This window comes from Schistocerca serialis, chromosome 10, assembly GCF_023864345.2.
Source record: "Schistocerca serialis cubense isolate TAMUIC-IGC-003099 chromosome 10, iqSchSeri2.2, whole genome shotgun sequence".
Taxonomy (NCBI): domain Eukaryota; kingdom Metazoa; phylum Arthropoda; class Insecta; order Orthoptera; family Acrididae; genus Schistocerca; species Schistocerca serialis.
Genome location: NC_064647.1, coordinates 146,263,654 through 146,286,068, shown reverse-complemented (window position 1 = coordinate 146,286,068; position 22,415 = coordinate 146,263,654). Strand labels below are relative to the sequence as shown.

The following is a 22,415-nucleotide window of genomic DNA, read 5'->3' as shown; positions in this document are numbered from 1 at the left end:
TAATAGCAGTGTACATGCGTACAACACTAGGTGAAAGGATGATCTCCATTACTCAAGGTTAAATCTAACTTTGGCTCAGAAGGGGGTAAATTATGCTGCCACAAAAGTCTTTGGTCACTTACCTAATAGTATCAAAGTCTGAGAGATAGCCATATAGTATTTAAAAGGAAATTAAAAGAATTTCTTAATGGCAACTGCTTCTACTCATTAGATGAATTTTTGGATATAGTAAGTGGGTAATTTCCCCAACCCCCCAAAAAAATTAAAAATATTAAGTGTCATGTAATATTGTGTGTAATGTACGAGGGCAGTTCAATAAGTAATGCAACACATTTTTTTTCTCGGCCAATTTTGGTTGAAAAAACCGGGAATTTCTTGTGGAATATTTTCAAACATTCCCGCTTCGTCTCGTATAGTTTCATTGACTTCCGACAGGTGGCAGCGCTGTACGGAGCTGTTAAAATGGCGTCTGTAACGGATGTGCGTTGCAAACAACGGGCAGTGATCGAGTTTCTTTTGGCGGAAAACCAGGGCATCTCAGATATTCATAGGCACTTGCAGAATGTCTACGGTGATCTGGCAGTGGACAAAAGCACGGTGAGTCGTTGGGCAAAGCGTGTGTCATCATCGCCGCAAAGTCAAGCAAGACTGTCTGATCTCCCGCGTGCGGGCCGGCCGTGCACAGCTGTGACTCCTGCAATGGCGGAGCGTGCGAACATACTCGTTCGAGATGATCGACGGATCACCATCAAACAACTCAGTGCTCAAGTTGACATCTCTGTTGGTGGTGCTGTCACAATTGTTCACCAGTTGGGATATTCAAAGGTTTGTTCCCGCTGGGTCCCTCGTTGTCTAACCGAACACCATAAAGAGCAAAGGAGAACCATCTGTGCGGAATTGCTTGCTCGTCATGTGGCTGAGGGTGACAATTTCTTGTCAAAGATTGTTACAGGCGATGAAACATGGGTTCATCACTTCGAACCTGAAACAAAACGGCAATCAATGGAGTGGCGCCACACCCACTCCCCTACCAAGAAAAAGTTTAAAGCCATACCCTCAGCCGGTAAAGTCATGGTTACAGTCTTTTGGGATGCTGAAGGGGTTATTCTGTTCGATGTCCTTCCCCATGGTCAAACGAACAACTCTGAGTGTATTGTGCTACTCTTCAGAAATTGAAGAAACGACTTCAGCGTGTTCGTAGGCACAAAAATCTGAACGAACTTCTCCTTCTTCATGACAACGCAAGACCTCACACAAGTCTTCGCACCCGAGAGGAGCTCACAAAACTTCAGTGGACTGTTCTTCCTCATGCACCCTACAGCCCCGATCTCGCACCGTCGGATTTCCATATGTTTGGCCCAATGAAGGACGCAATCCGTGGGAGGCACTACGCGGATGATGAAGAAGTTACTGATGCAGTACGACGTTGGCTCCGACATCGACCAGTGGAATGGTACCGTGCAGGCATACAGGCCCTCATTTCAAGGTGGCGTAAGGCCGTAGCATTGAATGGAGGTTACGTTGAAAAATAGTGTTGTGTAGCTAAAAGATTGGGGAATAACCTGGTGTATTTCAATGCTGAATAAAACAACCCCTGTTTCAGAAAAAAAAATGTGTTGCATTACTTATTGAACTGCCCTCGTAATATCATGTTTAGACAGCTTTTATTAACCTGACACGGTCCACATCATTACGAAGTGTCGTATTCATGATCTATGGAGCAAGTACTAATCTAATCTAATCTGTAGTGGCCATATCACGAGCTCGTGTTTTACAAAAAAAATGTAATTGTAAATTGATTTGCCTGTTGATCAAAACCAAAGAAAGATGTGTTATTAAAAATATAGTTATTTGTAACAACCAGCTTCAGATTTTTTCTTGTTCTTAAAAATGTATCTTAAGTGCTCGAAACAGTTTCGAATAGGTGTAATTGATATCCTCTCTGAAGGTCTGTGAACCACAGACGTAGTAAGCTAGAAGTAACGTAACACTCTGACAGATCCGCTCACCGCTTTTTGGAAACGTAACCACCCACACGTCGTCTGGTTTCACCTCTAGGTTTAGGATCGTCTGCGCGTCCTCCATGAATTCCACGGGCAACGTACAGTTGGAGGGCGTGATTTTCACCAGGCCTTTATCGTAGACGTTATTCACGTTCTGGTTGAAGCTCCTCATGCGCGGCGAAGACAGGAACTCCGCGGTGGGTGCCATGGCTGCCTTGCGGGTAGATCTGTGGAAAGTCAACGCAAATAGCAAGTTGATTACATTAAAGCATGGCGGTTAGACTCCCAGTCCTCGCGTGTGATAAACACTACACAGTTACATGGATTAACGACGGTCACAGATTCTGTTGTAGAGTTGAAGGAACCGTTAATAGCCCAGTGACTAGAAACTGAGTATATGTTTGAGAATCCACTAACAGGTTTAAGCTGGTCACACACGAGCGGATTTAGGCGACAGTGACGGCGGGCCACCGACATTTCCTGCAGACTCTGGAACACCTGCACACCTGCAGTCCCCCAGCTGTAGGTCAGTGGAGAATCGACCCTCAGGCAGTCAGTTGCAGTTCCCGGAACAGCTCAAATGTTCAAATTTGTGTGAAATCTTATGGGACTTAACTGCTAAAGTCATCAGTCCCTAAGCTTACACACTACGTAACCTAAAGTATCCTAAGGATAAACACACACACCCATGCCCGAGGGAGGACTCGAACCTCCGCCGGGACCAATCGCACAGTCCACGACTGCAGCGCCTTAGACCGCTCGGCTCCGGAACAGCCGATCCGTCCTCATTATCTGGGCACACAAGTGCCTGTTTCTGCGGTGGACCACGTCTAGGACCAGTTTTCCTATGGTTTTCATGTGACAGCGAACTCTAGTTGCTTCCAGCATGACGAAGGAGTGGACCAATGTCTACATCGGAAAACTTTTCCAACTGTGCGGCGAAAATGACCCACGAAAATCACACGAATAATAATATAAAATGCTGGGCGTACAAACAGATTTCTGAAACATTTGTGGAAGATAATCCAACTATGGGCCAAAGCGTAGTAAAACTTAAGCAACAGACTTTGAAATCAAGCGTTACAAAAGAGCTGAAAGACATGGAGGCCTCTGAAAGATGCGGAAAAATAGGATGGATTGAATAAACGAAAAAAAGTTCCCTGTCCAAGGTCCAGAAATAGAACCTCCCTCATTTTCATAGGCTGTCACAGAAATTAAATATGATAGAGAAAAATTACTTTTATTTATAAATAACACATACTTTGCCATTTTAGATTAATTGCTTTTACAAATTATACCTGTTAAATGCCGTCCTCCAGGGTCCAGAAATAAAACCTCCCTCATTTTCATAGGCTGTCACAGAAACTAAATATGATAGAGAAAAATTACTTTTATTTATAAATAACACATACTTTACCATTTTGGATTATTTGCTTTTACAAATTATACCTGTTAAATGCCGTCCTCCACTGCTGACACATAGACGAAGTCTATCCCGGAAGTTCTCCATACATCTACGTGTCATTTCTCTTGGAACGGCTGCCACTTCTTGGGCAATGGCCTCTTTAAGTGCTTGAAATGTTGTGGAACGATGTTTGTACACTAGAGCCTTTAAGTGTCTCCAAAGAAAAGTATCACAAGGCGATAAATCAGGCGACCTTGATGATCACGCGATGTCTCCTGGCAAAAAGACAAGATGACCAGGAACCAACGTTTTCATAGAACGCCGAGAGATGTGGGATGTTGCACCGCCTTGCAGGAACCACACTACTCGACCTTCATGATCTGCAATAAATTGGTTTAGCCTAGGTTGGAGGAAGATTACTAGCATTCGACAATAATGGTTTGAATTATCCTTTATCATGTGACCACCTGCTTCAAAAATATACGGTTCACACACAAAATATTCAGCAACGCCGCACCAAACTGTCACATGAGGGCTGTGTGGTGGTCTCTGATGAATTTCACGAGAGCTTTCTGCAGCCCAGTGCCGAAAATTCTATTTGCTTACTGTTCCTGATAAGTGGGAATGGGCCTCACCCGAAGAGACAAAGCGCCAGGAGGAATGTTTTGAAGAATTTCCTCACATGAGCTCTGCGAGTTTCAAAATTTCTTTCACTTAATTCCTGGATAACCATCATTCTGAAGGGGTGCATATGAAGTTCTCCTCGAAGAATTCTTCTTAGACTCCTATCAGCTAGTCCCAGGGCAGCTGCATACTAAAGTGCTAAACGCATTGGTGGTTGTTGCAGACACTTCCACACGCGCCACATTTTCCGGCGTTGTTGCAGTCCGAGAACGGCCAGTAGGTTTTCTTTCCACTGCTGAACCTGTCTCTCTCAAGTTTGATGCCCACAGCTGTATAACTTTTCCATCCGGGAAAAGATCATGTCGGCCAAGTTCGAATCGTCTCCGAAACGCACGCTGAGTACTAACCACAGAACCACCGTTACGAATAAATTCCTCCACAAGAAACGCACGATGCTCAGCAAGCCACGCCACGGCGCACATTGAAAATGACACGGAGACCGCTTGCAAACAAAACACACTCCACATCAGTATCCGCACAACAACTCGCACGCCGGCTACGTCACGTGCAGGAGGTTTTATTGCCGCCCACTGTACTTAACTGTAGAACGCGTCAATGTGTTACATCTAGTACTTAACAAGAATTACGAGTTTCTTTTTGTTGTGGATGTGGTAACTGAAAGCTACTGTTAATTGAGCCCAGTGGTCCACAGAAGAACAAAAGTGTTTCCCTGCTATGTTGTTGTTGTGGTCTTCAGTCCAGAAACTGGTTTGATGCAGCTCTCCATGCTAGTCTATCCTATCCAAGCTTCATCTCCCAGTACCTACTGCAAACTACATCCTTCTGAATCTGCTTAGTGTATTCATCTCTTGGTCTTCCTCTTCGATTTTTACCCTCGACGCTGCCCTCCAATACCAAATTGGTGATCCCTCGATGTCTCAGAACATGTCCTACCAACCAACCGATCCCTTCTTCAAGTTGTGCCACAAGCTCCTCTTCTCCCCAATGCTATTCAATACCTCCTCATTAGTTATGTGATCTACCCATCTAATCTTCAGCATTCTTCTGTAGCACCACTTTTCGAAAGCTTCTATTCTCTTCTTGTCTAAACTATTTATCGTCCACGTTTCACTTCGATACATGGCAACACTCCACACAAATACTTTCAGAAACGACTTCCTGACATTTAAATCTATACTCGATGTTAACAAATTTGTCTTCTTTAGAAACGCTTTCCTTGCCATTGACAGTCTACATTTTACATCCTCTCTACTTCGACCATCATCAGCTATTTTGCTCCCCAAATAGCAAAACTCTTTTACTACTTTAAGTGTCTCATTTCCTAATCTAATTCCCTCAGCATCACCCGACTTAGTTCGATTATATTCCATTATCCTAGTTTTGCTTTTGTTGATGTTCATCTTATATCCTCCTTTCAAGACTGTCCATTCCATTCAACTGCTCTTCCAGGTCCTTTGCTGTCTTTGACAGAATTACAATGTCATCGGCAAACCTCAAAGTTTTTATTTCTTCTCCATGGATTTTAATTCCTGTCCCGAATTTTTCTTTTGTTTCGTTTACTGCTTGCTCAATATGCAGATTGAATAACATCGGGGAGAGGCTACAACCCTGTCTTACTCCCTTCCCAACCACTGCTTCTCTTTCATGCCCCTCGACTCTTATAACTGCCATCTGATTTCTGTACAAATTGTAAATAGCCTTTCGCTCCCTGTATTTTACCCCTGCCACCTTGAGAATTCGAAAGAGAATATTCCAGTCAACATTACCAAAAGCTTTCTCTAAGTCTACAAATGCTAGAAACGTAGGTTTGCCTTTCCTTAATCTATCTTCTAAGATACATCTAAATCTACATCTACATCTACATGATTACTCTGCAATTCACATTTAAGTGCTTGGCAGAGGGTTCATCGAACCACAATCATACTATCTCCCTACCATTCCACTCCCGAACAGCGCGCGGGAAAAACGAACACCTAAACCTTTCTGTTCGAGCTCTGATTTCTCTTGTTTTATTTTGATGATCATTCCTACCTATGTAGGCTGCGCTCAACAAAATAATTTCGCATTCGGAAGAGAAAGTTGGTGACTGAAATTTCGTAAATAGATCTCGCCGCGATGAAAAACGTCTTTGCTTTAGTGACTTCCATCCCAACTCGCGTATCATATGTGCCACACTCTCTCCCCTATTACGTGATAATACAAAACGAGCTGCCCTTTTTTTGCACCCTTTCGATGTCCTCCGTCAATCCCACTTGGTAAGGATCCCATACCGCGCAGCAATATTCTAACAGAGGACGAACGAGTGTAGTGTAAGCTGTCTCTTTAGTGGACTTGTTGCATCTTCTAAGTTCCCTGCCAATGAAACGCAACCTTTGGCTCGCCTTCCCCACAATATTATCTATGTGGTCTTTCCAACTGAAGTTGTTCGTAATTTTTACACCCTGGTACTTAGTTGAATCGACAGCCTTGAGAACTGTATTACTTATCGAGTAATCGAACTCCAACGGATTTCTTTTGGAACTCGTGTGGATCACCTCACACTTTTCGTTATTTAGCGTCAACTGCCACCTGCCACACCATACAGCAATCTTTTCTAAATCGCTTTGCAACTGATACTGGCCTTCGGATGACCTTACTAGACGGTAAATTACAGCATCATCTGCGAACAACCTAAGAGAACTGCTCAAATTGTCACCCAGGTCATTTATATAGCTCAGGAACAGCAGAGGTCCCAGGAAGCTTCCCTGGGGAACACCTGATATCACTTCAGTTTTACTCGATAATTTGCCGTCTATTACTACGAAATGCGACCTTCCTGACAGGAAATCACGAATCCAGTCGCACAACTGAGACGATACCCCATAGGACCGCAGCTTGATTAGAAGTCGCTTGTGAGGAACGGTGTCAAAAGCTTTCCGGAAATCTAGAAATACGGAATCAACTTGAGATCCCCTGTCGATAGCGGCCATTACTTCGTGCGAATAAAGAGCTAGCTGCGTTGCACAAGAACGATGTCTTCTGAAACCATGCTGATTACGTATCAATAGATCGTTCCCTTCGAGGTGATTCATAATGTTTGAATACAGTATATGCTCCAAAACCCTAATGCAAACCGACGTCAATGATATAGGTCTGTAGTTCGATGGATTACTCCTACTACCCTTCTTAAACACTGGTGCGACCTGCGCAATTTTCCAATCTGTAGGTACAGATCTATCGGTGAGCGAGCGGTTGTATATGATTGCTAAGTAGGGTGCTATTGTATCAGCGTAATCTGAAAGGGACCTAATCGGTATACGATCTGGACCTGAAGACTTGCCCGTATCAAGCGATTTGAGTTGCTTCGCAACCTCTAAGATATCTACTTCTAAGAAACTCATGCTAGCAGCTGTTCGTGTTTCAAATTCTGGAATAATCCATTCGTCTTCCCTGGTGAAGGAATTGTCGGAAAATTGCGTTCAATAACTCCGCTTTAGCGGCACAGCCGTCGGTAACAGTACCATCGGTATTGCGCAGCGAAGGTATTTACTGCGTCTTGCCGCTTGTGTACTTTACATACGACCAGAATTTCTTCGGATTTCCTACCAAATTTCGAGACAATGTTTCGTTGTGGAACCTATTAAAGGCATCTCGCATTGAAGTCCGTGCCAAATTTCGCGCGTCTGTAAATTTTAGCCAATCTTCGGGATTTCGCGTTCTTCTGAACTTCGCATGCTTTTTCCGTTGCCTCTGCAACAGCGTTCGGACCTGTTTTGTGTATCATGGGGGATCAGTTCCATCTCTTACCAATTTATGAGGTATGAATCTCTCAATTGCTGTTGCTACTATATCTCTAAATTTGAGCCACATCTCGTTTACATTTGCATAGTCAGTTCGGAAGGAATGGAGATTGTCTGTTAGGAAGGCTTCTAGTGACACTTTATCCGCTTTTTTAAATAAAATTATTTTGCGTTTGTTTCTGGTGGATTTGGAAGAAATTGTAGTTGAATTAAATCAGGCGATGCTGAGAGGATTAGACTAGGAAATAGGGTACTGCACGCATTAAATACAAGTGGTGAGCAAAACAGCTGATGATCGCTGAACTAGAGACGATATAAAGCGCACCACTGGCAACAGCTAGAAAATTCTTTTCTAGAGGTATTTATCTGGAGTGCAGCCTTGTACGGAAGTGAATGACAAACATTTCAGACAAGAAGAGAATAGGAGATTTTGAAATGTGGTGATATAGAAATATGCTGAAGATTAGACGAGTACACCCAGAAACTAATGAGGGGGTGCTGAATGGGGTGTAAAGAAATCTACGGCACAAATGGACTAAAATAAGGGATCGTGCGATATGACACACCCTAAGACGTCAAAAAAAAAGGTTCAAATGGCTCTGAGCAATATGGTACTCAACTTCTGAGGTCATCAGTCCCCTAGAACTTAGAACTACTTAAACTTAACTAACCCAAGGACATCACACACATCCATGCCCGAGGCAGGATTCGAACCTGCGACCGTAGCGATCGCGCGGTTCCAGACTGTAGCGCCTAGAACCGGTCGGCCACCCCGGCCGGCTCCTCAGACGTCAAGGGATTGTCAGTTTGGCAACGGAGGGAAATGTTTGTGTGGAGAGGGTAAAATTGTAAAGGGAGACCACGGGATGGCTACGGCAAGCAGGTGTAAATGGATGGAGGCTGCAGTGGCTATGCGAGGATGAAGAGGCCTGGACGGAATAGAGTAACGTGGAAAGCTGCATCTGAACCGCTAAAGACGAGCGCGAGTGCAACTCAAAATGAAGACAATGAACGTGCAATGACGGGAAACGATATCCTTAAAGTAGTACTGAGAAATAGTGAACTCTACATGTACATCTACATGCATACGGTGTACGGTGGAGTGTACTTTGTGCCACTACCGATCATTGCCGTTCCTGTATTCCACTCGCAAATGGAGAGAGCGAGGAACGACCCTTTATACACTCCTGGAAATGGAAAAAAGAACACATTGACACCGATGTGTCAGACCCACCATACTTGCTCCGGACACTGCGAGAGGGCTGTACAAGCAATGATCACACGCACGGCACAGCGGACACACCAGGAACTGCGGTGTTGGCCGTCGAATGGCGCTAGCTGCGCAGCATTTGTGCACCGCCGCCGTCAGTGTCAGCCAGTTTGCCGTGGCATACGGAGCTCCATCGCAGTCTTTAACACTGGTAGCATGCCGCGACAGCGTGGACGTGAACCGTATGTGCAGTTGACGGACTTTGAGCGAGGGCGTATAGTGGGCATGCGGGAGGCCGGGTGGACGTACCGCCGAATTGCTCAACACGTGGGGCGTGAGGTCTCCACAGTACATCGATGTTGTCGCCAGTGGTCGGCGGAAGGTGCACGTGCCCGTCGACCTGGGACTGGACCGCAGCGACGCACGGATGCACGCCAAGACCGTAGGATCCTACGCAGTGCCGTAGGGGACCGCACCGCCACTTCCCAGCAAATTAGGGACACTGTTGCTCCTGGGGTATCGGCGAGGACCATTCGCAACCGTCTCCATGAAGCTGGGCTACGGTCCCACACACCGTTAGGCCGTCTTCCGCTCACGCCCCAACATCGTGCAGCCCGCCTCCAGTGGTGTCGCGACAGGCGTGAATGGAGGGACGAATGGAGATGTGTCGTCTTCAGCGATGAGAGTCGCTTCTGCCTTGGTGCCAATGATGGTCGTATGCGTGTTTGGCGCCGTGCAGGTGAGCGCCACAATCAGGACTGCATACGACCGAGGCACACAGGGTCAACACCCGGCATCATGGTGTGGGGAACGATCTCCTACACTGGCCGTACACCACTGGTGATCGTCGAGGGGACACTGAATAGTGCACGATACATCCAAACCGTCATCGAACCCATCGTTGTACCATTCCTAGATCGGCAAGGGAACTTGCTGTTCCAACAGGACAATGCACGTCCGCATGTATCCCGTGCCACCCAACGTGCTCTAGAAGGTGTAAGTCAACTACCCTGGCCAGCAAGATCTCCGGATCTGTCCCCCATTGAGCATGTTTGGGACTGGATGAAGCGTCGTCTCACGCGGTCTGCACGTCCAGCACGAACGCTGGTCCAACTGAGGCGCCAGGTGGAAATGGCATGGCAAGCCGTTCCACAGGACTACATCCAGCATCTCTACGATCGTCTCCAAGGGAGAATAGCAGCCTGCATTGCTGCGAAAGGTGGATATACACTGTACTAGTGCCGACATTGTGCATGCTCTGTTGCCTATGTCTATGTGCCTGTGGTTCTGTCAGTGTGATCATGTGATGTATCTGACCCCAGGAATGTGTCAATAAAGTTTCCCCTTCCTAGGACAATGAATTCACGGTGTTCTTATTTCAATTTCCAGGAGTGTATGTCTCTGTACGATCCTTAATTTTCCTTATCTTGTCTTTGGGGTTCTTGCGTGAAATGTATGTTGGCTGCGGTAAAATCGTTTTTCAGTCGGCCTCACATGCCACTTACCTAAATTTCCTCAACAGTGTTTCGCGAAAAAAAAAACATCGCCTTTCCTCCAGGGATTTTCATTTGTGTACACAGTCTAACAGCCCGCCTATGAATTGCTTCGTTGTCTCCCTTCAATCAGACCAGGCTGGGATTCCAAACACAAGAGCAATGCTCAAGAGTGGGTCGCATTAGTCTTCTACTTCGGCTTTCTGTCTAGATGACCTACACTTTCATAAAAATTCTCCCAATAAATTGAAGTCGACCACTCGCCTCGCCTACTACTGTCCTTACGTGCTCGTTCCATTTCGAATCGCTTTGCAGCGTTACGCCTAGATATCTGTGACTGTGTCAAGGAGCACACCACTAATACGGTTATCGGAACGTTGCCGGATTGTTTTTCTTACTAGTATGCATTAACTTACATTTTCCTACTTTTAGAGCAGGCCATTCATCACGCCAAACAGAAATTATGTCTAACTCATCCTGCATCTTCCTACAGTCACTCAAAAACGAGACATTCCCGTACGCCACAGTGCCATCAGCAAACAGCCACAGACTGCTGATTTTTTATGTACAGAGAACAAGAAAGATCCTGTCATACTTCCCTGGGACACTTCTGATGAGACTCTTGTCACTGATGAACACCCCCCTCCCCTCCTCCTCCTCGGTGAATTCAATGTCATGAGTATGTCACTGTTAATGCTGTTAATGAAAATATTAATTAGTTAAGTCAAATGGTTCAAATGGCTCTGAGCACTATGGGACTTAACATCTATGGTCATCAGTCCCCTAGAACTTAGAACTACTTAAACCTAACTAACCTAAGGACAGCACACAACACCCAGCCATCACGAGGCAGAGAAAATCCCTGACCCCGCCGGGAATCGAACCCGGGAACCCGGGCGTGGGAAGCGAGAACGCTACCGCACGACCACGAGATGCGGGCAATTAGTTAAGTAGTTGTAAGTTCTAGAGGACTGATGACCTCAGAAGTTAAGTCCTACAGTGCTCAGAGCCATTTGAACCATTTTTGATCATCAGTTCCCTATACTTAGAACTACTTAAACCTAACTAGCCTAGGGTCATCACACACATCCATGCCCGAAGCAGGATTCGAACCTGCGACCGCAGCAGCAGCGCGGTTCCGGACTGAAGCGCCTACAACCGCTCGGCCACAGTGGCCGGCTATTGATTAATAATTTTCGTATTCATCAATAATAATAGAAATTTCGTAAATAGATCTCGCCGCGACGAAAAACGTCTTTGCCTTAGTGACTTCCATCCCAACTCGCGTATCATATGTGCCACACTCTCTTCCCTATTCATTGTATTGGAATTTCTGTGGATTTCTTCAATAATGTTTCATGTCAGTGGGTTTTCATCGATTTCATCCATGTCATCTGCACATTCATTTATTGTCAGAACGAAATACAGTTCTTTCAACAGCTGTCTTTATTTCACTCTGCTAGTGCAACACGCAAATATGTTTTTCTTTTCTGTGATACACCTGCAGAGAACTCCACAGCTTGTTTATCAACACTGTGGGTGGCTCGCACCGGTAGCTTTGGTCAGTTATGGTTGTACCCGTGTTACCTGTATGTTACCTGTACGTTGAGTGTGTTGCGTATCTGTCGGTCATTAGCTCATAACGATCGCTTTCTTTACATTTGAGACCAGTGTCTTGCCTAATTCCCCTAAAAACCGGAAGCGGTGAGCCGCCTAGAAACTTAGTGAGGATACTTAAAGCACTGGGTAGCCTACGAACATTTTTGTTCTACATAGTTATCTGCCTGTCTGTTACTTACGAAAGAAAAATAGGTATTTATAGCCAAACTGAAATTGACAACGTTTAATTCGGGTTTTGTTCGAGAATTGTTGATCCGTAGCGAGAAGCATAGGGATACTGCTGTAAAAATAAAGAAAGTACTACAAATTTATAATATAATACTAGAAAACGAAATTTCCTCAATAAAAAGGTAAAATTAAAAAACGAAAAACAAAAATATATCAAACATCGCTTCAGTACTAAGTCGAACTTACATAAAACGTGTTTCTGTACGTGTTTCTGTTCTTCATTAAAAAAAATGGTTCAAATAGCTCTGAACACTATGGGACTTAGCATCTGAGGTCATCAGTCCCACCGGCCACGGTGGCCGAGCGATTCTAGGCGTTATAGTCTGGAACCGCGCGACCGCTACGGTCGCAGGTTCGAATCCTGCCTCGGGCATGGATGTGTGTAATGTCTTTAGGTTAGTTAAGTAGTTGTAAGTTCTAGGGGACTGATGACCTCAGAAGTTAAGTCCTACAGTGCTCAGAGCCATTTGAACCATTTTTCATCATCAGTCCCCTATACTTAGAACTACTTAAACCTAACTAGCCTAGGGACATCACACACATCCATGCCCGAAGCAGGATTCGAACCTGCGACCGCAGCAGCAGCGCGGTTCCGGACTGAAGCGCCTACAACCGCTCGGCCACAGTGGCCGGCTATTGATTAATAATTTTCGTATTCATCAATAATAATAGAAATTCTTACGTTTGGTCATAAGGAAGAACATTCTATAAAGTACCAAGTAACAACAATAATAAATGTATTTGTTTGCCAATGTAAACTGTACTGCCGGCCGGAGTGGCCGAGCGGTTCTAGGCGCTACAGTGTGGAACCGCGCGACCGTTACGGTCGCAGGTTCGAATCCTGCCTCGGGCTTGGATGTGTGTGATGTCCTTAGGTTAGTTAGGTGTAAGTGGTTCTAAGGTCTAGGGGACTGATGACCTCAGATGTTAAGCCCCGTAGTGCTCAGATCCATAAACTGTACTTGCATCAAAAGAATTGCAGAATTTACACAATCAACTTATATTTATTACTTATAAAATGCAATTTATATTGTGGAAAGATAAGAAATACACAACGGACTAACGCTGAACGATGCACAGTTCTAATTATGTGCAAAACAAAGAAACAAAGGAAAAGGAAGAGAACTCCTAGACTCGTAGTTTCTGTCAAATATATTCATTTATGTTTCTTTCTGTACCAGTGCTGCCAATGCTACCGGGAATCCTACCAGTGAATGCGTCATTTGTGTAATGTACCAAAACTACCGAACCGTGCAACTGTATCACTCACCGTTTGGAGGCGACGTCTCGATGGTACATGGTAAGTCGTACACTAGAAGCCAGCAACTGTTTATACGAGTCTAAAGCGATCCCGAACCGTGTAGTTGATGTCCCCTTATCTCGGCAGGGGAGTTGACTTTGGTTCCTTGTAAACACAGCGGGACCACTCGGGAACACGGGTTGCGTAAAGCCAGCGTCCGCCTGCCCCTACAACACCCCAATATAAGCCATTGTTCTGTGGAAAGGAGAGGAAATTTATAGGACGGACCTAACATAGGACTCGATGCTACTGTAAAACTTGAATACCGTAGCAATTTTTCGGCGCGAATACCACGGAGGCTCGGATGAGAGAGCGTGGAGCGTCCGCAGACCTTTATTTTCATTTGTGCACCAAAAAGTTTACAGTAGTTCATCTGTCACTGCCTTGTCTGATTTTATTATTTTTTATTGACGTCTAGAAAGTTCACTAATGGATTTCGTTCTGGTAATTGGACTACTGCCATCAGGGGCTGTTTCGACAAATAGTCGCTCATACCGAGCAGTGAAGAAGAGAAAAGACATACAGTAAACACTTGCTGATCCGGTTATCATTAATATTCGGAATTCGCGATTGTTCGGACTTGTTTTTTTTTTTTTTTACCGCGAAGTAAATCGCCGCCTTACTGTATCGGACATCATTATCGCCAAGTTCGTCACTTGCCGAAGCCCACACGGCGAGTTGTGTTAAATTCCATTTCTGTGATCGCTGAAAAGTGCATCAAAGCGCCGTAAGACTTACGTATCTGGAGTTTTCTAATGACATCATTCTCCTGGCGATCAAACTGATTCAATGACCACTTCTCTAGGGCTTAAAACAAATGGTGATAAGACAAGGTAAATGCACAGAAAAGTATAAATATATCTACTCAAATTATAGTGGAACCGAATGTTGGTCTATTTCCATTCTTCGGCTAACTTGTCTGTAATAATGGTGACGTAGATGCAGAGAGCAGGAGCAGAATTGGGAAGGCTTATGCAGTCTTCCAACGTATACGATTTGTATGACAGTTAAACTGTACCTGTACACCTCCGATTCTTTAAAGAATCGAACTCCGATCTACAAAATAAGCTCCAAAATTGTGATTACTTTATCGGTGAGTTAATGCATTAAATATCTGACGTTTAGCTCGTAAGCGACTCAAAGATTAGAAAAGGTTTGGAAGACACTAGGTGCTGTTATTGTCAAATACGAGATGTATTAGGCAAAAACTATTTTCATGCGTATCTCAATGTTTATGATGTCATACCTGCAGAACTATGTGCCGTAGAATGATATAATTTTGTAGGTACGTTGTACAGTATACAGGATGATTCACGAAGATATGCAAATATTTTAATATGTTATTCTACAAGTAAAACTAAATAAAGAAGTTCATATAATGTTTAGTTACGGAATTATGGCTAATAAAAAATTGTACCTGAAATTTAGCAACTTCGCTAATATGAAGCCATGATGTTTGTGTATGGGGATGGATGAAAGACATAGGTTATGAGTACAAAGCCAATACATGTGAGGCATTACTTGCTCACGTTGTGAATGCAATAGACGAAATTAAGAACAACCCTGTGAAGCTGAAATGAGCAACAAAATCTGTTCATACAGATGCAGCTAAATGCTTTGAACACGGTGGAGACATTGTTGAACATATATTGTGAATGTATTGTGAAATTGTATGTACACTGTACAACTTGCTAAACACTGAGCTTTAATTTTCACGGTTTAACATGAATTCACGTGTGCTATCGTATTAACAAAAGCAGATCATCTGACATATTCATACAGTTTGCGTTAATGTTATTACCATCATATTTCCAAAAATTAAATTCTCTACAACATCTGTTGAAAACTTTGTGCAATAGTCTGGAATTTAAACAACAAATTGGTTCAAGTAGTTAATAAATGAAAAATTACGTCTTTGCTCGTCTGGATGTTCTGGAAAGCTACTGTAGATACACCTCTGGGACATGTTTTATTAGATTCACCAGATCAATAAGAACAAATTACATGGAAAGCGTGCTTTACTTTAACATCGTACAGTTTTGTGATGCCTTCATATTACCAAAGTTGCTAAATTTCAGGCAAAATCTTTTATTAGGAGTAACTTCGTAACTAAAAATTTGCGGACCTATGTTTATATTAACTTTTTTCTTTAGTTTTACTTGTAGAGTAACGTATTAAAATATTTGCATAACTTCGTGAATAATCTTGTATGTGGAAACTGCCTGCAATATTTCTTGAGAACAATATTAAGGATAGAGAAGTAATAAATTAAAATATCATGCCCGATGTTGAAGTTTAACCATGTGAACAGTAAAAATGTAGTAAGCGATAAACTTTTTTTCCTTTCATCATTTTGTGGTGGACGTCCCAACGCAGAATGTTGACGACGATCGGAGCTTACTGATTGGGTTCCCTGATAAGTGAGTGGCTGAGACAAGGGTATCACCAGGACGCTGCAGGGGCGTTCTTATTTTCTGTATACATAAATAATCTGAAGGGCAGGGTGAACACCAATCTGCGGCTGATTGTTGATGAAGTTGTGATGTACAGGAAGGTGTCATCGTTGTGTGACTATAGGAGATGACTTAAAATTTCTAGCTGCTGTAATGAATAGCAGCTTCCTCTAAATGTAGAAAAATGTTACGTAATGCGGATGAGTACGAAAAACATTTCTGTAACGTCCTAATACAGCATTAGTAGTCTGCTGCTTGACTCAGTCACACCGATTAAATATCTAGGCGTAACACTGTAAGGCGATAAGGAGCCGAACGATCACGCCGTGTTGGTAGTAGGGACGGCGAATGATCGACTTGGTTTTATTGGAAGAATTTTGGGAAACTGTAGTTCATCTACAAAGGAGACAAGTGAGTGCAATGCTAGTGCGACCCCTTCTTGAGGGCAGCTCGAGTGTTTGGGACCCCACCAGGTCTAACTGAAGAAACACATCAGACGAATTTTTGGGACCTCACCAGGTCTAACTGAATGAAGAAATGTGACGAGAGTTTGGCACCCTACCAGGCCTAACTAAATGGAGACATCAGACGAGCGTTTGGGACCCCACCAGGTCTAACTGAATGAAGACATTGGACGAACGTTAGCGTCCCCACCAGGTCTAACTGAACAAACACATCAGACGGGTGTTTGGGACCCCTCCAGGCAGCGCCGGCTTTAGGGTGGGGCGACTCGGGCGGTCGCCCAGGGCGCCGGGGCCCAAGGGGCGCTACGTATTAAACGCATGTAAAAAAAAATTACAATTTACAATCACCCATTTCGCGAAACTAAAATATTATTCAGTCTCATTCAACATACGTCGCTAATCTCATGAATGCGCGATGAATTCGGGGTAGCAGAAGAGAAATCATGCTGAATGCAATCTTCGTATTGTCTGCAACCATCCGTGTTTGACGCGGGCTAGCACGGGCTCTACCAAAGCGCCTCTCTTATTTGTTTCAAGAACTGCAACAAGGAAGAGCCCATGCAGCCGCACCATCTCTCGTTTACAACAGAAACTACCGGTCGCTCCAAATAAAAGAAAATACAGACTGTGAAATATACATTACATTATGATTTAATTAATACGAATGTATTTATATCGAATATTTGTGACTTAATGACTCATGTACATTAATTAATAGATCATGCAATGCGTGCACTGCATTCATAGAGAATTCTCCCCTAACTTACTGAAATAATACAGCGCCACACAATGTTTGTTAGACTGCATATGTTGGCAGCGCTACGATTTGCACCCGCATGTCAGTAATTGTCAGTAAGAGTCGGAGGCAGCGGTCATGTTTTCATGGCTGAATAATTGTGAGTGAAACGAGTGTCGTGACTGTGTCAACATTTTAATTTTCTGGTAGGTGCGAAAAACATTTTTATCTTTCAGTTCAGGTTTTTTTCTAGTTACGTCTACTGATAGGTGAATTTCTTTATTTGTTATAGATCGAATATTGTGGTCGCGAAATAGAGCAGTGTCCAAGCAATAATTTGTCAAATTATTAAATCATGCCAGAAGAGAAGGAAATGATTAAAAAAAAGCTTTCTGGTTCAGAAAATCGGAAAAGAAAAGCTGAAAAAGAAAAAGTTATTGAAGAAACTAAAAAGCACATGAATATTTATAAGTACCTTAAAGGAAATTCTAAGGCAAATACTTCAGATATTGAATCAAAAGTCCATGTATCAGCAAATATTTCTTCAGACTGTGAACAATTATACACAAAAAATATACAATCACCTATTGAAGGTGATCAAATTGACCAGCGCAGTACATCTTTGCATGAATCCTCTGGTATTTCTCCAAGTCAAAATCAACACATGACATCTGTGGTCGATGAAAGTATCAACGTTCTTGCAATAAAAGAATACAATGTTTCTGATGTAGATACGTGGCCAAAAGTACTTAATGCTAGAGATATAGATCGCATTATAATATGTGGACCCTCACAAGTATGTCTAAATAACTTTCCAAAAGATGAAAATGGACGTCATTTCTCTTCAACTCATTACACAAGAAAACTATCAAACGAAGAAACTATCAGACGACGGTGGCTAGTTTATTCTGTATCAAACGACAGTGTCTTTTGCTTTTGTTGTCGACTGTTTGATTTAAAGTCAACTACTAATTTGTCTACCACTGTGGGTTTCAGAAATTGGAAACATTTAAGTGAAGCTCTGAAACTGCATGAAAATAGTCCTAACCACAAAAAAGCATTTACTCAATGGACTGAAGCTGAAATCAGGTTTAAAGCTGGATTAACTATTGACAAGGAAGAACAAAAGCTAATTTCTAAAGAAAGTTTACGATGGAGCAATGTGCTTCAAAGATTGATGCACATTACTTTGTATTTGGCTGAAAATAATATGGCATTCAGAGGGTTATCAGATAAATTATTTACCCCAAATAATGGAAAATTCTTAGGTCTTGTACAGTTATTGGCAAAGTTTGATCCAATCATGGAAGAGCACGTCAGACTGGCATTGAATGGTGATTTGGCTGACCATTATTGCGGCAAAAATATACAAAATGAATGAATAGAACTCATGGCATCACACGTTATGTCTACAATCGTATCCCGCATAAAGGGTTCAAAGTGTTATGCAATCATGGCTGACTGTACTCCAGATATAAGCCACAAAGAACAACTTTCGATAATTTTAAGATGCGCCGACATAACAGAGGATGGCGTAAGTGTAAAAGAACATTTCATCTCATTTCTGCAAATAGATGATACAACCGGTGAAGGCCTCACAGAAAGCATTTTAAAAACATTGAGTGATCTTGACCTTAACATTAATGACTGCAGAGGACAGGGCTACGATAACGGCGCGAACATGAAGGGGAAAAATAAAGGCGTCCAGAACAGAATTAAGAAGTTAAATCCACTAGCTTTTTTTGTGCCATGTGGATGCCATAGTTATAATTTGGTATTGTGTGATGCGGCAAAATCATCAGTAAAATCCGTGACACTGTTCGGAATGTTACAAAAAATGTTTAATCTATTTGCTGGATCGGTAAATAGATGGAAAATTTTGACCGACCATTTGGAGATATACACCCTGAAAAATGTAAGTGTCACACGCTGGGAAGCTCGAATTGATAGCGTCAAAGCGGTTCGTTATCAATTATGCAAAATGCATGACGCTTTGGTTTCCTTGGCCGATGCTACTGAACAAAGCGATGCTGCGGTGTCACACGAAGCGACAACACTAGGAGGACAATTAAAAGACTTCAGCTTCATTGTTTCTCTCGTGACATGGTATGGTGTTCTGTTTCAAATTAACGTTGTGAGTAAAGCAAGTCAGTCACCCACAATCAACTTTGTCGAGTTTATGGGAATCCTTGACAAATGTTGCTCTTATTTGGAAACATATAGACAAACAGGTTTCGAACAAGCTATTGTAACAGCAACTGAACTGGCTTCCGATCTTGATACGCAGCCATTATTTAAACCACAAATGCGATTAAGACGTATTAAATGCAGGCCGGGTGAAGAGGCTGTTGATGATCAAATAACTGACCCAAAAAAGAAGTTTAAAGTAGAGTTTTTCAATGCACTGTTGGACACCGTCCACATATCCATGAAAGAAAGATTTGAACAGATGCAAGAATTTTCTGTGATGTGGAGTTTCTTGTTTGACATTTAAAAAAATCAAAATAAAGAAGAACTAATATAATGCTGTTCTAAATTACAAGAAAAGTTAACTGTCAACATGAAGTCAGATATTGATGGAAATTTGCTGTGCGACGAAATTTTAGGCCTGCAACACTATCTCGAAGACAGCCAGGCAACGCCTATTGAAGCCTTAAACTTCATAAAAAAGCATAATCTTCAAGAGTTATATCCCAACATCTGGATAACGTTACGTATTTTGCTAACAATACCAGTGACTGTCGCAAGCGGCGAACGCAGTTTTTCCAAACTCAAGTTGATAAAAACGTACTTGCGGTCTACAATGTCTCAAACAAGACTAACCAGTTTGGCCTCACTGTCCATTGAAAATGAAGTTGCAGAAAACCTGGACTTTGCTAATCTGATCAGAGACTTTGCCGACAGAAAAGCGAGAAAAGTAAAATTTTAGTCGTTTATAATTGTTTTTCATTAGGCGTAATATGTTTTGTGTTCAGATGACTGACAGAAAATATAGGTTTATGGCTTATAGTTATATTAAATTCAATAAAAATATGGTACCCAATTCAAAATTAGTGTTTTTTCGTTATACATATTACCTCCTATATATAAAAATCAATTGTTGTGTGTTAGTCTCACCAAAACAAAGAAATGGCTTGATCAATTTGAATAATTTTTGTTTTGTTTTGTTCGCTTTAGTACAGGGGTGCTTCAGAAAAGAAAAGAAATATTTGGGATATACAAGCCTGTTTCAACCACATTTTACGCATCTTTTCTTTGTGTGGAACACGCAAAAACAATTTTCTGGAGTTGTTGTAGATGTACAGTGCAGTACTACGCAATATTTTTAGACAATTTCCCAAAACGTGAATGCCCAAACAATATATCACTGCTATACTGACTGTTACGGCAGCGACAGCAGCATGCTGGACTGATGTCACAGGCTACACAAGACTCACATGGAGCGTCTTAGCGGGCTTTCAGATTATTTGGATTTCATTTCCATTTAAAAAAATAAAATACTCAAATTTACGATGGAAAAAACCATGTTATGATCATAAGATGACGCCATTAACCACTTAAGACGATTTCTAGAAAACAGTCAAATACCGTGTTGCAAAGCACTGCCAGGTTCGCTATTTATACAATAAAGGGCGCCAACTGGACGACTCGCCCGGGGCACCTGGATGGCTAAGGCCGGCCCTGCCTCCAGGTCTAACTGAATGAAGACATTGGACGTGTATTTGGGACCCTCCCAGGTCTACGTGAATGAAGACATCAGACGAGCGTTTGCGACCCCACCAGGTCTAACTGAATGAACACATCGGACGAATTTTTAGGACCCCACCAAGTCTAACTGAATGAAGATATCAGAGGACCCTACCAGGTCAACTAAATGGAGACATTGGACGAGCGTTTGGGACCCTACCAGGTCTAACTAAATGGAAACATCAGATGAGCTTTTGGGACCCCACTAGGTCTAACTGAATGAAGACATTGGGTGGGCGTTTGGGACCCCACAAGATCTGACTGGATGAAGACATCGGATGAGCGTTTGGGGTCCCATCAAGTCTAACTAAATGGAGACATCAGATGAGTGTTTGGGACCCCACCAGGTCTAACTGAATGACGAGCGTTTGGCACCCTACCAGGTCTAACCAAATGGAGACATTGGACGAGCGTTTGGGACCCCAACACGTGTAACTGAATGAAGACAGCAGACGAGCATTTGGGACCCCACCAGGTCTAACTGAATGAAGACATCAGATGAGCGTTTGGGACCACAACAGGTCTAACTGAATGAAGACATTGGACGTGTATTTGGGACCCTCCCAGGTCTAAGTGAATGAAGACATCAGACGAGCATTTGGGACCCCACCAGGTCAAACTGAATGAAGACATTGGATGAAGGTTTGGGACCTCACCAGGTATGACTGGATGAAGACATCGAATTAATTCAGAAGCAGTCTGCTAGATTTGTTACCGTCAGGTTCGATTAGCATGTAGATATCACGGAGATGCTTTGTGAACTGTAATGGAAATCCCTTGAGTGGAGAAGAGTCCTTTTAGCGATGCACTATAGTGGGAAGTTTAGAGATCCACTATTGAGGCCGACTGCAGAATGATTCTAATGGCCACGTACGTACATGTCGCGCAATGATCACGTAGATTAGATGAGAAAAATTAAGACTTGTACGGATTCTTATAGTCAGTCTTTTCTTTCGCGCTCTATTTGCAAGTGGAACAGGAAGGACCAGTAGTGGTGCAAGGAATCCTCTGCGATACACCGTACGATTGCTTGCGGAGTATGTATGTAGATGTATCACCAAGGAAGAGTTTTGAAAATGTTTGAAATTGTGTGTAAAGTTTGTTGGATGTCGCCAACTGTTTTCATTCTCTAATACTGGATGAATATAGTCTAGGTCATTTGCAGGCCGTGATTAACAGTACATCAAGAGACGTATACCATTTCTAACACTAATAAATGATTTATTGTGTTAAACCTACGCCTCTTACTGAGTACATGATAGATGTGAAAATTACCAGACTATCAGTTAAATAAGTTATGGTTCCAAAATACCAACACGATTTCTTTATAGA

At 42.8% G+C, this 22,415-nt stretch overlaps 1 protein-coding gene across 1 annotated transcript in view; it reads right to left on the bottom strand.

Moving 5' to 3' along the window:
• LOC126424621 (luciferin sulfotransferase-like) overlaps positions 1-13,682 on the bottom strand; it is an 85,647-nt gene extending 71,965 nt beyond the window's left edge. Inside the window, exons 1-2 of the mRNA XM_050087358.1 lie at positions 13,654-13,682; positions 2,010-2,230 (exon numbers count right to left, since the gene is read on the bottom strand). Coding sequence (XP_049943315.1) covers positions 2,010-2,230; positions 13,654-13,682 — 250 coding nt within the window. The remainder of the gene's footprint in view (positions 1-2,009; positions 2,231-13,653) is intronic.
• Between the last annotated feature and the right edge of the window lie 8,733 nt (positions 13,683-22,415).